The sequence below is a fragment of the Chaetura pelagica genome, unplaced genomic scaffold (assembly GCF_000747805.2).
Source record: "Chaetura pelagica isolate M959 unplaced genomic scaffold, ChaPel_1.0 scaffold314, whole genome shotgun sequence".
Lineage (NCBI taxonomy): Eukaryota > Metazoa > Chordata > Aves > Apodiformes > Apodidae > Chaetura > Chaetura pelagica.
This window is the reverse complement of record NW_009953218.1, coordinates 845,506-861,170: the sequence shown is the minus strand read 5'-3', so window position 1 is coordinate 861,170 and position 15,665 is coordinate 845,506. Positions and strand designations below refer to the sequence as shown.

General features: G+C 37.6%; 1 protein-coding gene across 1 annotated transcript in view; it reads left to right on the top strand.

The window, feature by feature from the left end:
* Positions 1-14,041, top strand: part of MYRFL (myelin regulatory factor-like) — a 44,460-nt gene extending 30,419 nt beyond the window's left edge. Inside the window, exons 14-18 of the mRNA XM_009997760.1 lie at positions 310-373; positions 1,503-1,588; positions 2,350-2,425; positions 13,777-13,851; positions 13,955-14,041. Coding sequence (XP_009996062.1) covers positions 310-373; positions 1,503-1,588; positions 2,350-2,425; positions 13,777-13,851; positions 13,955-14,041 — 388 coding nt within the window. The remainder of the gene's footprint in view (positions 1-309; positions 374-1,502; positions 1,589-2,349; positions 2,426-13,776; positions 13,852-13,954) is intronic.
* The last annotated feature ends 1,624 nt before the right edge of the window (positions 14,042-15,665 follow it).

Sequence of the window (15,665 nt, the reverse complement as noted above, 5' to 3'; positions counted from 1 at the left end):
CCCCCCAAGAGAAATCTGCAGAGCTTCTTTTGCAAGGAAGTACTTCATTAGTACTTCAATGAAAGTGATGAGCATTTCCTATTGCTAAACCATTTCTCCAAGTTTTCTTTAAAATCAAATGTAGCATTTAAAAACATTCACCTGAATGAGTTAACTGGAGGCCTTTGTTCTTGAAAATGAATCTGGTGACACTTCTGTCTTTCCGTTAAAATTGCAAAAGCAAGTGACATTAACATCCTATTGAAAATGTCTTTTTTATTCATTAGTTTTTGAAGCATTTGAAATTTAAAGAGGTCTTGTCTCTTACAGCAAGTATAGCCGAGCTACTAGTCTTTTGCCATCAAAAAAATCAGTCCCGCTAAAATACAGCAAGGTGAGTAAAGATAAATATATGAAATATGCCTCTGAGACAGTTTTTATAAGTGCTGAAATATTGGTGAAAGCTTTAATGTTTCGAAGTATAATATCCAATTCCTTAGCCAGAATTATTTACTGACATGCTAGAATCTTAACAACTAACTGTGCTGAGATAGAAAAATACATATGAGACACTTCCACTTCTTGCTTACACATTGTGAGTGTGAGTAGATCCATACTGTGTAATGGTGTGAAGGAGAACTCAACAGCAGAGAACTGTTGAGCCTGTAGGTGTGCTCACACTGTGCAGTGCAGCACTGTACAGATATGTTCATTTCAGTTTGGAAGCCTGTACATTGATAATTGTTCCTCAACTTTCTTCTTTGAATGAGCCTTTCTTAGCGGTTTGCCATTAGCATCTTCTGTTTTGTACAGGATAATGATGCTCTTTTGGGTGGTTAAGAGCTGGACAGGATGTCACTGCTACTACTGAATTATTTCCTCTTGCCCATATTGTGGTGCAGAAAGAGGAAACCCCTTTTCACAGAGATTGAATGAGTTAGAGAATTATCTGTTGATCTTTTTCAAGACAGTCTTCCTAGGTTGCAAAGTCCTGCTCTTGAAGATGAACCAGTGCTCATTTGCCTGCCTTGCTTTTGCCAGTGCCAAAGAGCAAGAGAAAACAATAGGTCAAACCTTCTTTATCCTATACAATCAAGTGCTCCATCATCTAAGATCATCCTCCTTGTTTAGGAAGTGCCTTTCTTCTGCATTTACACCAGCCCAAGTTTAACATGGTCTGAGCATATACTGAAAGCTGCAGTTTTAAAATTCTGGCCACTGCTTACTGAGTTCTTAATTTGATTTTAAAATACTCCAAGGGTGCGAATAATGACAGGGAAAAAAAGGGAAGGAGCTTTTTTCTTGTGTCATGTATTTGTCCTCAGACTATCAACAATCTGCTGTGCACTCACAGTTTTAGGGAGCCTTTCATTACTTAAGTTTTTCTCTTTAGATACTGACCCTTAGATAAGGATGACTTGTCTGGTTACTCTGAAAGATTAAAGTCAGACTAATGTCATATTTCTGAATCTATTACTAGTAGCTTAGTTAAGCGCAACTTAACCAAACTTTTTTTTATCTAGGTTTGCTGGTCAAAGAGGAAAGAGTCTTGCTCCATGAAGATTTTCTGGATGATTGTAGTAGCATTGATTGCTATTATGGCACTATGGTAACGATCAATTATGAACAAGTTGATTTGCTTCTCCCTTCCTCTTCCTACTTACCAGAAAGAAGATTGCAATTTTTTTCCTCTTCTCTCCCTTCTTACTCAAACACAATGCATTAAAATTAACAGTGAATAAGCTTTGTAATATTGTAACATTGAAATAATTTTAGTATGTGAGATACTGATGGGGTGCACACAACTAATCTCTATCCATGTCACAATGTATGGTGAATGTATCTCAGTGACTTGTGCTATGGGTCCAAAGCTGGACTCCTGAGACTCTGAATGTTTTATGCAGTCATTTCGTGCCTAAGTACAATTTCTGATGCACAGAGTGATTCTGTTGTGTGAAATGATGCTGGGCTTGTTCCCAATGTGGTGGGCAGTCCTGCCACTCTGAAAGTTTAACTTACGGCATTGGACTTATGGAAAGGAGACTATGCTCTGAACTTCTGAGATTGCCATTTTCTATTTCCAATCCAAAAACCTGTGGCTTGTAATCTCTCTGTGAACAGGTTACTTTGAACTGGTGTTGCGACTGTTTACAATGGAAAACTGTCCATATTTTGTGTTGAATTTAGCTGTATACAAGTATCTGACCTAAACCACATTAAATTCAGTTAAGTTTTTCCCCACTAAGGGGGAAGTAATTGGGTAGTTAGCACTTGTGTTATTACATTTGGACAAGGTGGTATTTAGGTATTATTCATATAATATTACATAAGAGATGGATGTAAATCTACAGAATAATTCTCTTTCTACAGCGTTTTGACAATATCAACCCTGTATTTACTTAGCATTTACGACAGAGGCTTTGAAAAACATCCAGTTTACAGGCAAGTAGTTAAATTAATGTCAGTGAATCAGCAGTAGATTGTGGACCAATCTGTTTTGGTCCACAACTCTGATGTCCATGTCTTAATATATTGTTTTTATTTTTCTCCATCAGCAGTACCTCAAGTTCTGTTATACTCTCTCCCTCTACCACCACAGCAGGTACTGTATCTCTTCTGGTCTGCATAAACATAACAGGCTTTTAACTGGCAGTAGAAATGCCAATAGACACAGAGGGCTAGTGAGAGTTATAGGTTGTTTTATTTTTCTCCTTTAGCACTGCCAGAGGAAAGCACAATTTCTCAGACCACGCAACCCGTCAGCAGGATTCCTGAAGTGAGTTTCTGTGACATTTTGCCTTGTGATGAGGTCTATTGTTGTCCAATTCATCAAGAAAAAGTCACATCTCTAAGTTATGAGAAAACCAATGCAAAAGAGAAACGTAAGTTGAAACATTAACTTCTATTATTTACCATTTGAGTAAAGACTATAAGAAGAGTGTAAGGGAAGGGCGACAAATCTTTAAAGGTAGTTAGCTTCCTACAAAAAAGCCTAGTTCAGAGGATTGAAAAAATCCTGATTAAACTAATCATCACTGCAGTCAGTATGTTTTTAAAAAATCTGGCCTGGTTACCTTTAAGAGTTCCGAGTCCTAAAATGCTTTTTCAGCTGTTGCTATTCTTCCTGGCCATTCATGGTAAATGATCTCATGTGAACCATAAAGTTACTAATCCCTTTAATTAACCTTTGGGTACAGTTGTCCATGAGTTGACTGTGGGTAGTGGAAGGTGAATTAACAGGGTGAAAAAAACCTGTCGCAGTGTGGTGATACCTCTTTTCTGTGGGCAGAGACAGAAATTCAATTGCCAGAAAACATAAAACTTTGGATTAAAACTGCTCATTCAGGTGGGGTTTTGAGTAGAGAAATGTTACTTGACGGCAGAGCTCTCTGAAATGAATTACTTTCATTGGACTGAATTCTCTTTCAGATATTGTTTGCCAAATGTTATGTGTGGAATATATGAGTAGTTGCTCTATTTACAACTTTTATAATATTTATAAGAAAAATTTTATACATCAAGATATGCACAAGTATTCCTCATTCCCAGACCTTAATATTGTCGATGTCTACAAGCAAGTATGACTGAACTGAGCATTCATACTCTTTCTTCCCTGGCCTTGAGAACAGTTCTAAGCACTAACCACAGTTGACAAATTGAGGTGAAACGGGACAAATGTAGTTGATCTTCTGAAGGGCAGGTGTTGCCAATTGCTGTGCCACTCTTCCCACATTAACTGTTTCAGTGGGATTCAACTACTGGCCCTTCTTAATCCTGCAAGGTGCTGTTGTCTACAGCCAAGCTGCATGTAAGTGGTCCTCGTGATTCTTGTGATGAGTGCTGAAGCCAGCCCTGTGGCAGGTACAGCTCATTACAGTGCTAGCAAGAGGTCATACCTAAGTGATTTGTATTGCTCTGAAGCCTGAAAGAGTGTTGATTAATTAAAAAGACATTAATCTCACTTGCAAATGAGGGAACTGGAGATGTATGAAAATGAAATATGAGAACCTTCTATCCCCAGCTGGCTGCTTTTGATATTAGGTGGAAAGAGAAGAGAAGAATAAACACAAAGAACTACCTTGTAAAGGTCTTATGCTCCAAATAGCATTAAGTGTGGATCCAAGAGTGAAAAATCAGCACAATACACAAGGTACTGAAAGATTTCAGATCTGCACAAGTTTAATGAGGCTGAATGTATCCCTAGACAGAAGGTAGCAACGTAAATATGAAATCCAAGCAGAAGGAAAAGCAACAAGCTTCTTAATGTAGCTCTAGCCAAGATAAATGAAAAGGAAAATCTTTTCAGAAATAAAAGCTAAGCATTAAATAAGAGGAGTAATCAAGGTAAAGACTGGATATTTTAGAATCAGCTGATTAGTCTGGTTCATGGACAGATAAACCTATTTGACATTACAGTTGAATTATATGCTAATTTAAGAGTCAACTTCATGAATTTGCATTTATTTTTTCAGATGGTAGTTAATGCATTCATACCAAGGTACCACTACAAGACATCATCCACAGGGGTTTTTTTCATACTGCTTATACAAAATTTTAACTCATGTGAATGAAAACCAGAAAGTTTATGAGGAAAAGAAAGAATATCACATTTATTGGTTGAGTTTATCTGAGTCTTATTTGAAGATAATCGTTGTCCTTATTACATTCTGGTCATGCTGGTACTTCTGTATTTGTTATTGAATTGGATCTTCACACCCCACATGGGCCTTTGAAAAAGCTCTCAGAGTTACAGTGTGTGACAGAATGGAAGTTTACCACAATTTATTGAAGACTGCTGCAGTGTTTTTAGGTGGTTCATGGTGTTCTCAATTGGCAACTTGAGCTCTAAATAAAAGTAACTTAAGGTCCTGTTTTCTATGTTTTGTTTGGATTGCATCAGCTTAAAGGATAATGAAATAGTAATTTTAGGAAGAGTAAAAAAACAACAAATAAAAATAATTTTCTATATTTACACAGTTGAAATAGTTGAAATCTTAGTGAAGTAAGCCTGTCTTCCTCCTAGTTTTTATTTAAATTTCTGATACCTATTTAATGCCTTCTTCTGTCATCTGTTAAAGAATCACAGTATTAAATGTTTAGTAATTCAGAGCGTGTACTAAATATTCCTGCCAACACTCGCACAGCTGAAGTATTGTACCTACAGAGAGAACATCTTCCTTTCAGTGAGCAATCTTTTACTGTTACCAGAGGATATAGGCTTTCCTACTGAGTAGTTCTCTGTTAATGAAAATGCAAAAAGACAGAGAATGTTTAATGCATTGCTAATACAGCTAGACTATTAAAACAAAACAGCAGAAAGTGAAAGGAAGATGAGACAACTAGTTTGTAAATTAAAAGGATGAATGAGAGAATGAATAGGTCTTGTTTAGATCTGCCTCAAGACCTACTGTACATGTCTACTTGATTGCATGTGTTCAGTAGCCATTTTTTTAGGTGTGTGGCAGCAGATCCCAGTGTAAAGAAATGGGACAGCAGATGACTGCTAAATGCAACCGTTACCACCTAAGTTGGCAGAACTGGCAGATCTGTATGATGAGCAAGTAAACAGAAAATGGATTTAAGGAATAACTGGCAGCAGAATCACAAGTTCATAACAGAACACAAAAATGATGGAAATCCCAGAGGTGATTTTCTGTTACATTGCAGCTGGGTCCTCAGATTCCAGTTGGTAATGTTGTTCCGTTCTGTCAGTCACCTACTAGCATGAGGGAAGTCTGAATTTTCATATTCCCCAAAACTGAAATGAAAATCAAAATCTGGAATGAATAATAGAAAAGTAAGTTCAGTCCAGCTGTCTTGTTTCAATCTCAGTGAAATAATGCATTTTGAGCCTTCCTTTTCAAAAATAATTTTTTATACAATAAAGCAGTGATTTTTGGTCTATATAGTCATTTTGAGATCAGAGTGTTTCCTTTGGAAAATGTGGGAATGGAGCATTTTGGTATTCTAGAAATACATGATTCTGTTGGGTTTTTTTCCCAATTTAAATGGTATTTGATGAAGCATGTTAGTTTAGGCAAGATAACATTTCTCAGTACTGGTTTATTGGTAACATGCTTCTGGAAAGATTCTTGGCTGGCAGTTAGTATAAAAGCACAGGAATAGCTTTAAACCATTTCCCGTGGGGTCAAAGGGCCTCTTGCCTTCCCCAGGTTGTACAATGTGATGATTATTCAAAGGACCTTTTAAAGTTTGCTTTTCTAGAGAAATGCTAAGGAAATGAATAGAGTTAAAAAAGATAATAATCAACTTATATTACCCAGCCTAGTTCAATGTTTGAAATTAGGGAGGTCACATCAGTGAACGTGGTGATTGTGTTATTAGAGCCATGTATTAGCTTCTTTAATTTGGTGACTCATCCTTCTCTCTCTCAAGTATTGTGTCTCACCTGGGTCAGTCCTCAGTGTCTTGTATTTCACATTCAAAAAGCAAGGTTATTCCCCTGGCCCATGTTTGTGTGGCAGATGCCTCTTTATTAATTTTCTCACTAATAAGAAAGATGTGTCTTTATGATCAGATTTGTACTGAAGTGCCTGACTGGATGTTGACTTTTGCTTTGGCTCTCTGTTACAACAATTGGTGATATTCTGTGTGTGGGATAAAACCTTTTCTATTAGGCTATTTTTTGAAATGTTTTAGATACTCTGTAGAATTTCAATATTAGCAATTTCAAATTCAAAATTTTCATTTTCAAATACCTTGTTTCTTGTTATCTACAAACTTCTTTTGACTTCATATATCTTCTTCTGTCTTTTGACTTCATATATCTTCTTCTGAGGTGCTATTTTAAAGCATTTTTTTTTATTTTAAAGGTTTCTCCTGTTGGTTATGTGTGCCCTTATCCAAGTGATAATTAAGAAATTAAGAAAACATCTTCTTCTGTTGTTGTATTCATATTTTGCTTTTACTACTGTGCAAGGCTAACCTGGAGACATTTGTACATACATCCTTTCACAGGAAGCAAAAGTATGTTACCTGGACAAGATCCAGTCAAACAATCTAATGGAAGACCTTATCTTGGAAATGACTGTAAGTCCCTTTTTTTTTCTTTTTTTTTTCTTTCTTTTTAAGTTGAAATGTATAATTGTATAACTTTGAAAACCTGCCTTTAGGCTTGGAATTCTGCTGCTGATATTTAGAGATATTTGATCTAATTAGAATTAGCACTTACAAACCTCTGAAATACCTGTGATTCACTATAATTTTCTTGTCATTGCAATTTATTTTTACATCTTTGTTAGATTTTTATAGACATTCTGGCTGCCCTCCCTAGAGAGTTCTTATACTTCAGATGCAATAAAATGACAAGTGACAATTTTCCTTGGGTGGGGGCTAAAATCTTGTAAGGTGCTCAACACTGCTAACTCTTACACAGCAAACTGCTTAAGCACATGAGTGTGGTATTTGTGTGCAGGAAAGGGCATGTAAAATAAGTGTTTGGGATTTGTCCCAGTCGACCTAACAGATTAAAAACATCAGCTGCTGAAAGGGACCATCTCTACCTTAAGATCCTGGTACTGCCTGCATCAGTGGAGATGAAATTAAGTTCTCTGACACAGGACATTTGGCTTGATTTCATGCTCCCCTTTGAGTGACTGTGCACTGCTATCAGAGCCAGTCTGGGCTGAAAAGACTGATCCTTTTCCATGAAAATGGAAAAGATGGAGTATCTGCTGATTACGTGTGTTATGATGGTGTGCTCTGACATTAATTCAGGATGAGCAGGATGATGCCTTGTCTTTTCTGCTTATGTGGATGCTCTGTTTGAATGTTTGGGTTTCTTTTATAAATGTTCAATTAAAGATTAAGCAATAAAACATCTATACAATGGCAAGCATTTAAAGCAGGTTGCTACTGAGGGCCATGTAAAGAAGAGAAGACAGGTTCTACTTGTTGCCTGGGTATGTCCCAGTGGGATGATCTGGGAAAAAAATTTCTATTTTGGTTTTGTTTGTTGTTTGTTTTTTTTTACATCTGCATACCTCAGGAAGAAGTCTTTGTGGCATTACTATGACACATGTTGTAAATGGGGTAATATTCTTCTGTGCTAGTTCTTTGAGACAGACATGCTCGATTTCCCTCCGACACTTAAGCATCTGTGGATATTTGCATGCTGAAAGTGAAGTATGTGCTACCACACAGATGTTTTGTAATCAAGTTGTATAATCATCAATTTTCTTTGCAAAGTAGGGAACTGTTGCTGTAGAGCAGAACAGAAGCACAAAAACAGTGTTCACAGTGTGATGTGAAGAGCACGCTTAGGCCTCCTTATGCTTTCTGCACCACATTGCAAGACTTAAAATTTCAGCAGCTCAATGCTGGAGGCAACAGCAGAAGTGTGATGGCTCACACACTCCCTCCACACCTGGGCTTCCTCTAAACCACTGGCAGAGTGAGCCTAGGTCTTCTTGGGGTGATGAAACTTGTTCAGCCCCTTCTGTTTGAGGATGCTCCACAGTTCAGACTGAAGTACGCTGGTTTAGGGGTCTGAGATGTTGCAGGTCCTAACTGTGGCCCTTCTCTGTTCTGATGCTGTAAATGTGTGTAGAAGAAAAAAGCTTTTCTGGATGCTGCTCAGAGCAGTGATTCCCAGGCCAGCAGTGAAAGCAGAAGCAGTGCTGCTGTGTTAGCATACTTGTTCTTGCCACATAGCTCTCCAAAGGGTTGATCTGCCTCAGGGAAGAGTCACACCATCATGGCTGTACTGACGTGTGCATATATTTTTTGGTTAGCTGAGCATATTTTGTTTTGTATTTCAAGATGCTTGTATATGTAGAATATTACAAAACTCTAAGCTCTTTGAAGTTCAAGACTGTTTTATGACAAAATTACAATATTCAGAAGAGTTAGGTAGATTTTTTTGCACACCAGTTAAGGAAAAAGTTTTGTTGCATTCCAAATTATTTATTTTGGCAAAAATGTATTAATTTTTAACAAAATTAATGGTTACTTGCATGAGCATGGCTTCTAGTCCATGAAAATCGACACATTTATATCCTACTTGGGCTGCCACCAAAAGAACTTGCGATGGCTGCTCAAAAGAAGGTTCTACAATATTAGGTGCCCAGGATATTTGTCCTTGTAAGCTGAACAAGGATCTTATCTCTCCTGTAATGGCAGAAGGAAGGTAACGAACAAGAAGCTTTTTACTGAGTGTTAATTTAGACCTGTAGCAGCTCCTGTAGTGGCAAGCAAGGGAGTAGATGCCACTGTATTAACTGGAATTTTATTATGCTGTTATCTAAGATTTCTTAAATAACCAGGAAGAAAACATGATTCTTTATATTTTCAGGGATTGATACAACAATCAGTTCCATACAGATCTTGGAAACTCAGCAGAGCATTGACAGTCGCTACTGTAGTAAAAATCTACAGTGCAGGTAAGTGAATTGGGTTCACCTGCTAGAAAGGAGCCCCATGGAGAAGGACCTTGGGGTCCTGGTGGAGAAGTTATCCATGGGACAGCAATGTGCCCATGTGGCCAAGAGAGCCAATAGTATCTTGGGATGTATTAAGAACAGTATAGCCAGCAGGTTGAGGGAGGCTCTCCTCCCCTTCTACTTTGCCCTTGTAAGACCACATCTGGAGTTTCGTGTCCAGTTCTGGGCTCTCCGGTTCAAGAGGGACAGGAATTTACTTGGGAGAGTCGAGTGGAGGGCTACAAGGATGATTAAAGGACTGGAACATCTGTCATATGAGGAAGGGCTAAGACACCTGAGGCTGTTCAGTTTTGAGAAGAGAAGACTAAGAGGGAACCTTATATTAATGTCTACAAATATCTGAAGGGTGGATGTCAAGAATGGGCCACTCTCTTTTCAGTCGTGCCCTGTGATAGGACAAGGGGAAATGGCACCAAGTTGCAACACAGGAAGTTCCACCTCAACATGAGGAAGAACTTTAATGTGAGGTTTACAGAGCACTGGAACAGGTTACCCAGAGATGTTGTGGAGTCTCCTTCCCTGGAGACTTTCAAGACCTGTTTGAACATGTTCCTGTGTGATCTTCCATAGGTGTTCCTGCTGCAGCAAGGTGGTTGGACTTCAGAGGTCCCTTCCAAACCCTATGATTCTATGAATTGTTTCATCATGCTTTATTATGGTGGTATAGAATGCCATTAGTGTGGCATTGCTGCTTGGCTGGCTCCTTCTCACAGTTGTTACCTTGAGTGTGCAGGAGTTTTTTTCTACCTTTTAATTTTTTTTTAATTTTTAAATTGAAATATAATTTCCTTGTTTTTACAAAGATACCATCTATCTTGAAATCTTGTGTGCATGAATGCCTCCTTTTTCAGGTCTGGAAATCACAGTTTTGTTATTCCTGTTAGCAAATATACACCCATGGATGCAGAAATCTCACTGGAAATAAAGTAAGTCCAATTAAGTTAATAAAGGCATAACAAGATAGTGGCTCATTTTTTTTTTTTTTTTAAAAAGTCATTCATGATTTCTCTGTTGACACTAAGCTGTCCCTGTTCAGAGGTGTGGGAAAAATCTGTGCACAACTAAGTCCTTAATATAGACCTTGGGGTGGATCTTTTCCTGTAGCACAGGCCCAGTGCTGCTCTCAGTACCATGAGTATTTCACTCACTGATGCAGGTATTAAAAACCAGTGGTCTTAAGGTTCGGTCTAACAATCATTTAAGCAGACATATATAGTAACAGGATTGTGGCCTTTGACCTAGGGATTTGGGGTTTTTGGTGTGCAAAAATACTGTTAGGAACATACATAGATTACTCCAGAGAACACCTTTTTTTGGTTTGTTTTGCGAAGCCCTACAAGAAGGGATTCTTCTGCAGGAATGTCTGTTAATAGATAAAATTAAGACTTACTGGAGGAATATGGAGCACACCTACTCCTCTCAGCATATGTTTTCTCCCCCAATGAAAGCCTAGCTCTATTGTGTTCTCCCAGAAGCACTACAATCCTTTATTTTGGGGTTCTTCTATGAGAAAGGCAGCAACAACTGCCAAACACTCAGCTTGATGACACTTTGTGACTCCACTTTCTCTAAGAAAGAGCGCTGAAGTTATGAAAGTTTTTTAGGTCCCCTCTTTTGATCTTGAATGTTATCCTTGTAAACATCCACCTTTTTCAGATAAGAGGAAATATATATGAGTACTCTAGAAATACCTACTTGTTTTCTACAGCAACTGAAAATGTCTTTTAAGTGTATGCCATTATAACCTAATAATACAGCCCTCCCATGTAGGGATTAATACATCATACTCAGAGTTACACTGAAGCAGTTGCTGAGTTTATGGTTTGTGGCTTGAGACAAAGCTGATTTTCAGTGTATGCCTTTTCTATATACTTCCACTAAAAAAAGCTGCAAAGTTAACAGAAATCAAAACACTTAACAAAACCCAAACATATTTGGATTACTGTGTCCAAACACTGAAAGATACTGTAAATACTTAAAAAATTTGAAAAACCTGCTGAGTAAAAACAAATGAAACCAACTACTGCCAGCCAATTTAGGACAGAGGATCTGCCATATATGAATGATAAATTTTAAAACTAATGTTTCTTGTAATAATAACCTTTTGAATGTTGGAAAAGCACATTCTGTTGTGGTGTGCTTCATTGTTCCCCTCAGCATAGGCTGTAAATATTCATGTTACCTTTTCCCCACCTTCTGCTTTCATTTTTTCCTGCTAGCCATCGATATAACTGAGTTCCTTTGAATCTACAAGGTATTTTTGTTTGTTTATACTCTTCTCAGAAAAGCCATCTAATGAACTAGGAAGTACTGGAAACTCTCCCTAGAGATGGTTTGGAGAATATATGGCCATGGGGTCTTTGCTGTTGAAGGATTCTGAATGAAGTTCTGTTTACCACTGTTTTCCCAGACAAAATCTGGAATATTTTAACTTCTTTTTAATGATATATTTGCATGTGTCCAGTGGCAAATGGGAGTTATTTGTACAGGTCCCTGTTTAAGGTTTATTATGACTTTGTCTTCCATAAAATTGACGTTGTGTTTAGATGCCCAGGTGCCCTCTGGTATAGGTATATTATGCCTATGCATAATGCAAGCTGTGCAACTCAAGCATGTAATGAATATTAACATGTATAAGAAGTCATATACAATAGCTTCTGGTAGGAATATGCCTAAGGTTTGAGGAAGCTTAGTGTACCTTTCTAGATTTATCTCAACGACTGTAGAGCTCACTCACATTTCCAAATGCAGAACATCCTCCATCCATGGGAAGGAATGAGACCAGGCTAGAGGTTGGTGGCTTAGGTTTATCTCCTCCATATCAACAAGTGAAGTAAGCTCCTCCTCTGCTGTATTTTTCCACAATTAAATTATTTGGATTTTTCCCCCCTCTGTCTATATCATATTTATATATGTGATTCTTCTATTTAAAAGCAATGGAGTAGATCCTTATTTTTCTCTCTCCTTCTGTTTTTTGAAGCACCACAGAACCATTAATTGTATTTCTCTGCAAAGTCACATTGGGAAATTATTGCTCCCATTATTCTTCAAGCAAAAACAGTAGGAAGGATTTCCTAGAAACCACACAGGTAAGATTTTTGGAGCCATACTCTGGTGTGTGGGGATTGCTTTTATAAAATCATTGGCTGCAAATTTCTGATCTTGATTAAGGTAGTAGAAATCCAAGGGGTACTTTGAGTCTTGCTAGTCAAAGTTGTCTTTGGCATGACTATAATGAGATTCAATGTTTTGCAGGAGTCAGTTTTACACTGAATTTTATAAAAATCTCTACAAGGACAGTTTTCAGTCTGCTTCAGCCTAACTCACCCATATAACTCATTATATCTCCAGAGGTACTTTAGAAATGGGAGTATTTTCACCTAAGGCCTTTGTTTCCATTATTGTCTTATGGGTAATGAGTTCCAGTTTTTAAGTCCTGATTTCACTGGAAAAAAATGTAGTATGACCTCATCAATGTTTATAAGTGTTTATAAATTAAGGGCGAGTGTCAGGAGCATGGAGCCAGGCTCTTCTCAGAGATGTCCAGTGATAGGACAAGGGGCAACGGGTGCAAACTGGAGCATAGTTGGTTCCACATTAATGTGAGGAAAAACTTCTTTACTGTGAGAGTGACAGAGCACTGGAACAGGCTGCACAGAAAGGTTATGGAGTCTCCCTCACTGGAGACATTCAAAACCTGCCTGGACGCGTTCCTGTGTGATGTGCTCTAGGTGACCCTGCTCTGGCAAGGCCGTTGGACTAGATGATCTTTCAAGGTCCATTCCAACCCTTGAGATTCTGTGATTTATTTCTTTGTGAATGTGAGTTTACCAGTAAATCTCTCTAGGGAAAGTTCTTCATTCTAAAAGCAAGAGTTGTTTACATGTCATTCTCCAGATTGCCTCAATGGGAATAAAAGCTGTTAAAACATGTTATCTTTTCCCAGTAAAAAATACTTAGGGACCTGATCTTGCAAACTTTTGATCGTCTGCTACCTGGTTGGAGAGGGTTTTTTCAAGAGCATTGTCCCAGGGACTGGAAAGCTTATTCCTTACCAAAAGATAGGACAGCAATCATTTGGATTCAGCAGTCTCACATAAATTGTATCATGTGAACATATAATCTCCAACAGAGAATGTGTCAGAAAGTGAAGGGAGGAGGGAAAGTTGGAGTTGAGACACTAGAAACTTTAAATACTCTGACTATAGCTATCAAGTCTTTTTACAGTAATTACATTGCACTGCATTTGTCAATGAAATGTTTCCAAAGCCTATTCTTCTCTCCAGTTTAATGTGAAGTGAGGTTATCTAATCTCTCTCCCTCATTTATCCTCTAGGGACGTCACCATATTTGGACTCTCCCTGTAGCTAAATTGTATGACAGCGCGTACTACTTCCGTGTAGCTGTACCGGTAAGCCTTTTCAAATGGCAACATGGCAAAAGACAAATAGCATTTGTAATGAGTGAAGATCCTGTAAGAATCTTTTTTTTTTTGTTGTTTTTGTCTTCTGCAGGGTTTTGCAGTCTGCTCAACAGAGCCTTATTTTGCTGGAATGTTTTTTACCGATTACTACTTCTATTTTTATCGACAGTGTATCTAAAACGTTGCTGATCATTCTGTTCTTTGGGGAAAAGACAATCAAGTTCTTGATATGAAAAAAGAGACTTGTGAATGGCCCTGAATACTTTTTTAAACCTCCTGCTGAGTTGCATGGCATCTTCTTGTTAGTTTGACTTTTAAATTAAAAAAAAACCAAGGACAAAAATAAAGTATTTGACACCAACCATAGCTCTAAGTTTCTAGGAACTGTGTCTAAAAGGTTGTGAGGCTATGGAGTATATGATGTATAAATAATTAATCCCGTTGACAATAGTGAAGTTATATGTTATTGTACATACAGCAGACAAGAACAAATGAGTAGGAACTCTGCTGAGCTGTGATGCCTTCCAGTCCTTAAGAAGACGGTAAGACAATAATAGGGTATTTGCAGTCAGGAGACCTTCATCTTTCTCACAGGCATCCACTTTCTTTTACTATCCACTGTTCTTTATTTATATAAAAAGTATGTTTTGGTTTTTTTTTTTTTTTTTTCTAACAAAGCCAAACAAAACTTGGAGAGAAAAGCATAGCACTGTGCAGATTCCCTCTACAAGAAGTGCTGTAGTGCTGAAGTGTGTCCCTGTTAAGGAACAACAGGTCAATTCCATGGTCTAAGTGTTTCCATTTCAGAAAGCAGTACTATCATTAGTGTTATAATTGTGTGATTTAATGAGGCTGCTGCTGTTTGAATGAGACGTGTTTCAGCTCCCCTTTCTTTAAAAAACAAACCACCCTGTCCATAAGGAATGAACGATTTATTCCTATATTCAGGTGTTGTTTTCTTTCTTGGTGTTTGTGACTTGTGCTGGTGTGATGAAAGAATAGAAGCATTTGAGAAGAGTAGTGTCTGCCCTGCGTGCCTTTCTAAGATGCCTATGGATACACACATGCGTGGGAGAAATCTTTCTGTTTATATTTTGGAAACACATTTTTAAGGTAAAGCTATTTGAATGGAATTCCACATTAGTTGCTCAGACAGAAGGAAAACAGATGTAATAACTAAGGCCAGTATAAATAGTGTTGGGGGGTATGTTTAGAACAATGATTCATTTTGTGTAGAAAAGAGAAAATAAATATAATGGAGAGACTGCAGGCTTGTAAAGATTTATAATGTAAAAGCTACATTTGAACAACCTTACTCTTAATGAAATTCTTAATTTAGCTGTGAAAGGGAAACATTAGGAAGAAAAATTAATCTTTAAAAAAGAGCTGACCACAGTCATTGTAAACATCAATGTGTCTTAATTGTGTATATATTGCCTGACAATGAAATGGGAGAGTTTAATTTGTTTCTGTGCCTTAATTTGGTACTTCTTTTGTCATTATTTTGGGATTTCCTTCAAGGATGACCTTCTCACTGATGTTTTTTAAATATATGTGCTTCAGCTGGGGTTAACTGCAATGCCCATGCGGTTTTTTTTCCCCCTAAATGACTCACTACTTTAACTTTAAATATATAAGTGTTTGGGTCGTTATTGCTTTTTTTTTTTTTTTTTTTTTCCTAGGAAGTATTTATGGTGTAGACCACATGTTCTGTAATATCTCAGAAACTAAGTGAGCTTCGAACTCTGGATCCAAAAGCATCAGAAATTTGTGCTTTCAGTTTTTTATGGTCCATACCTGAG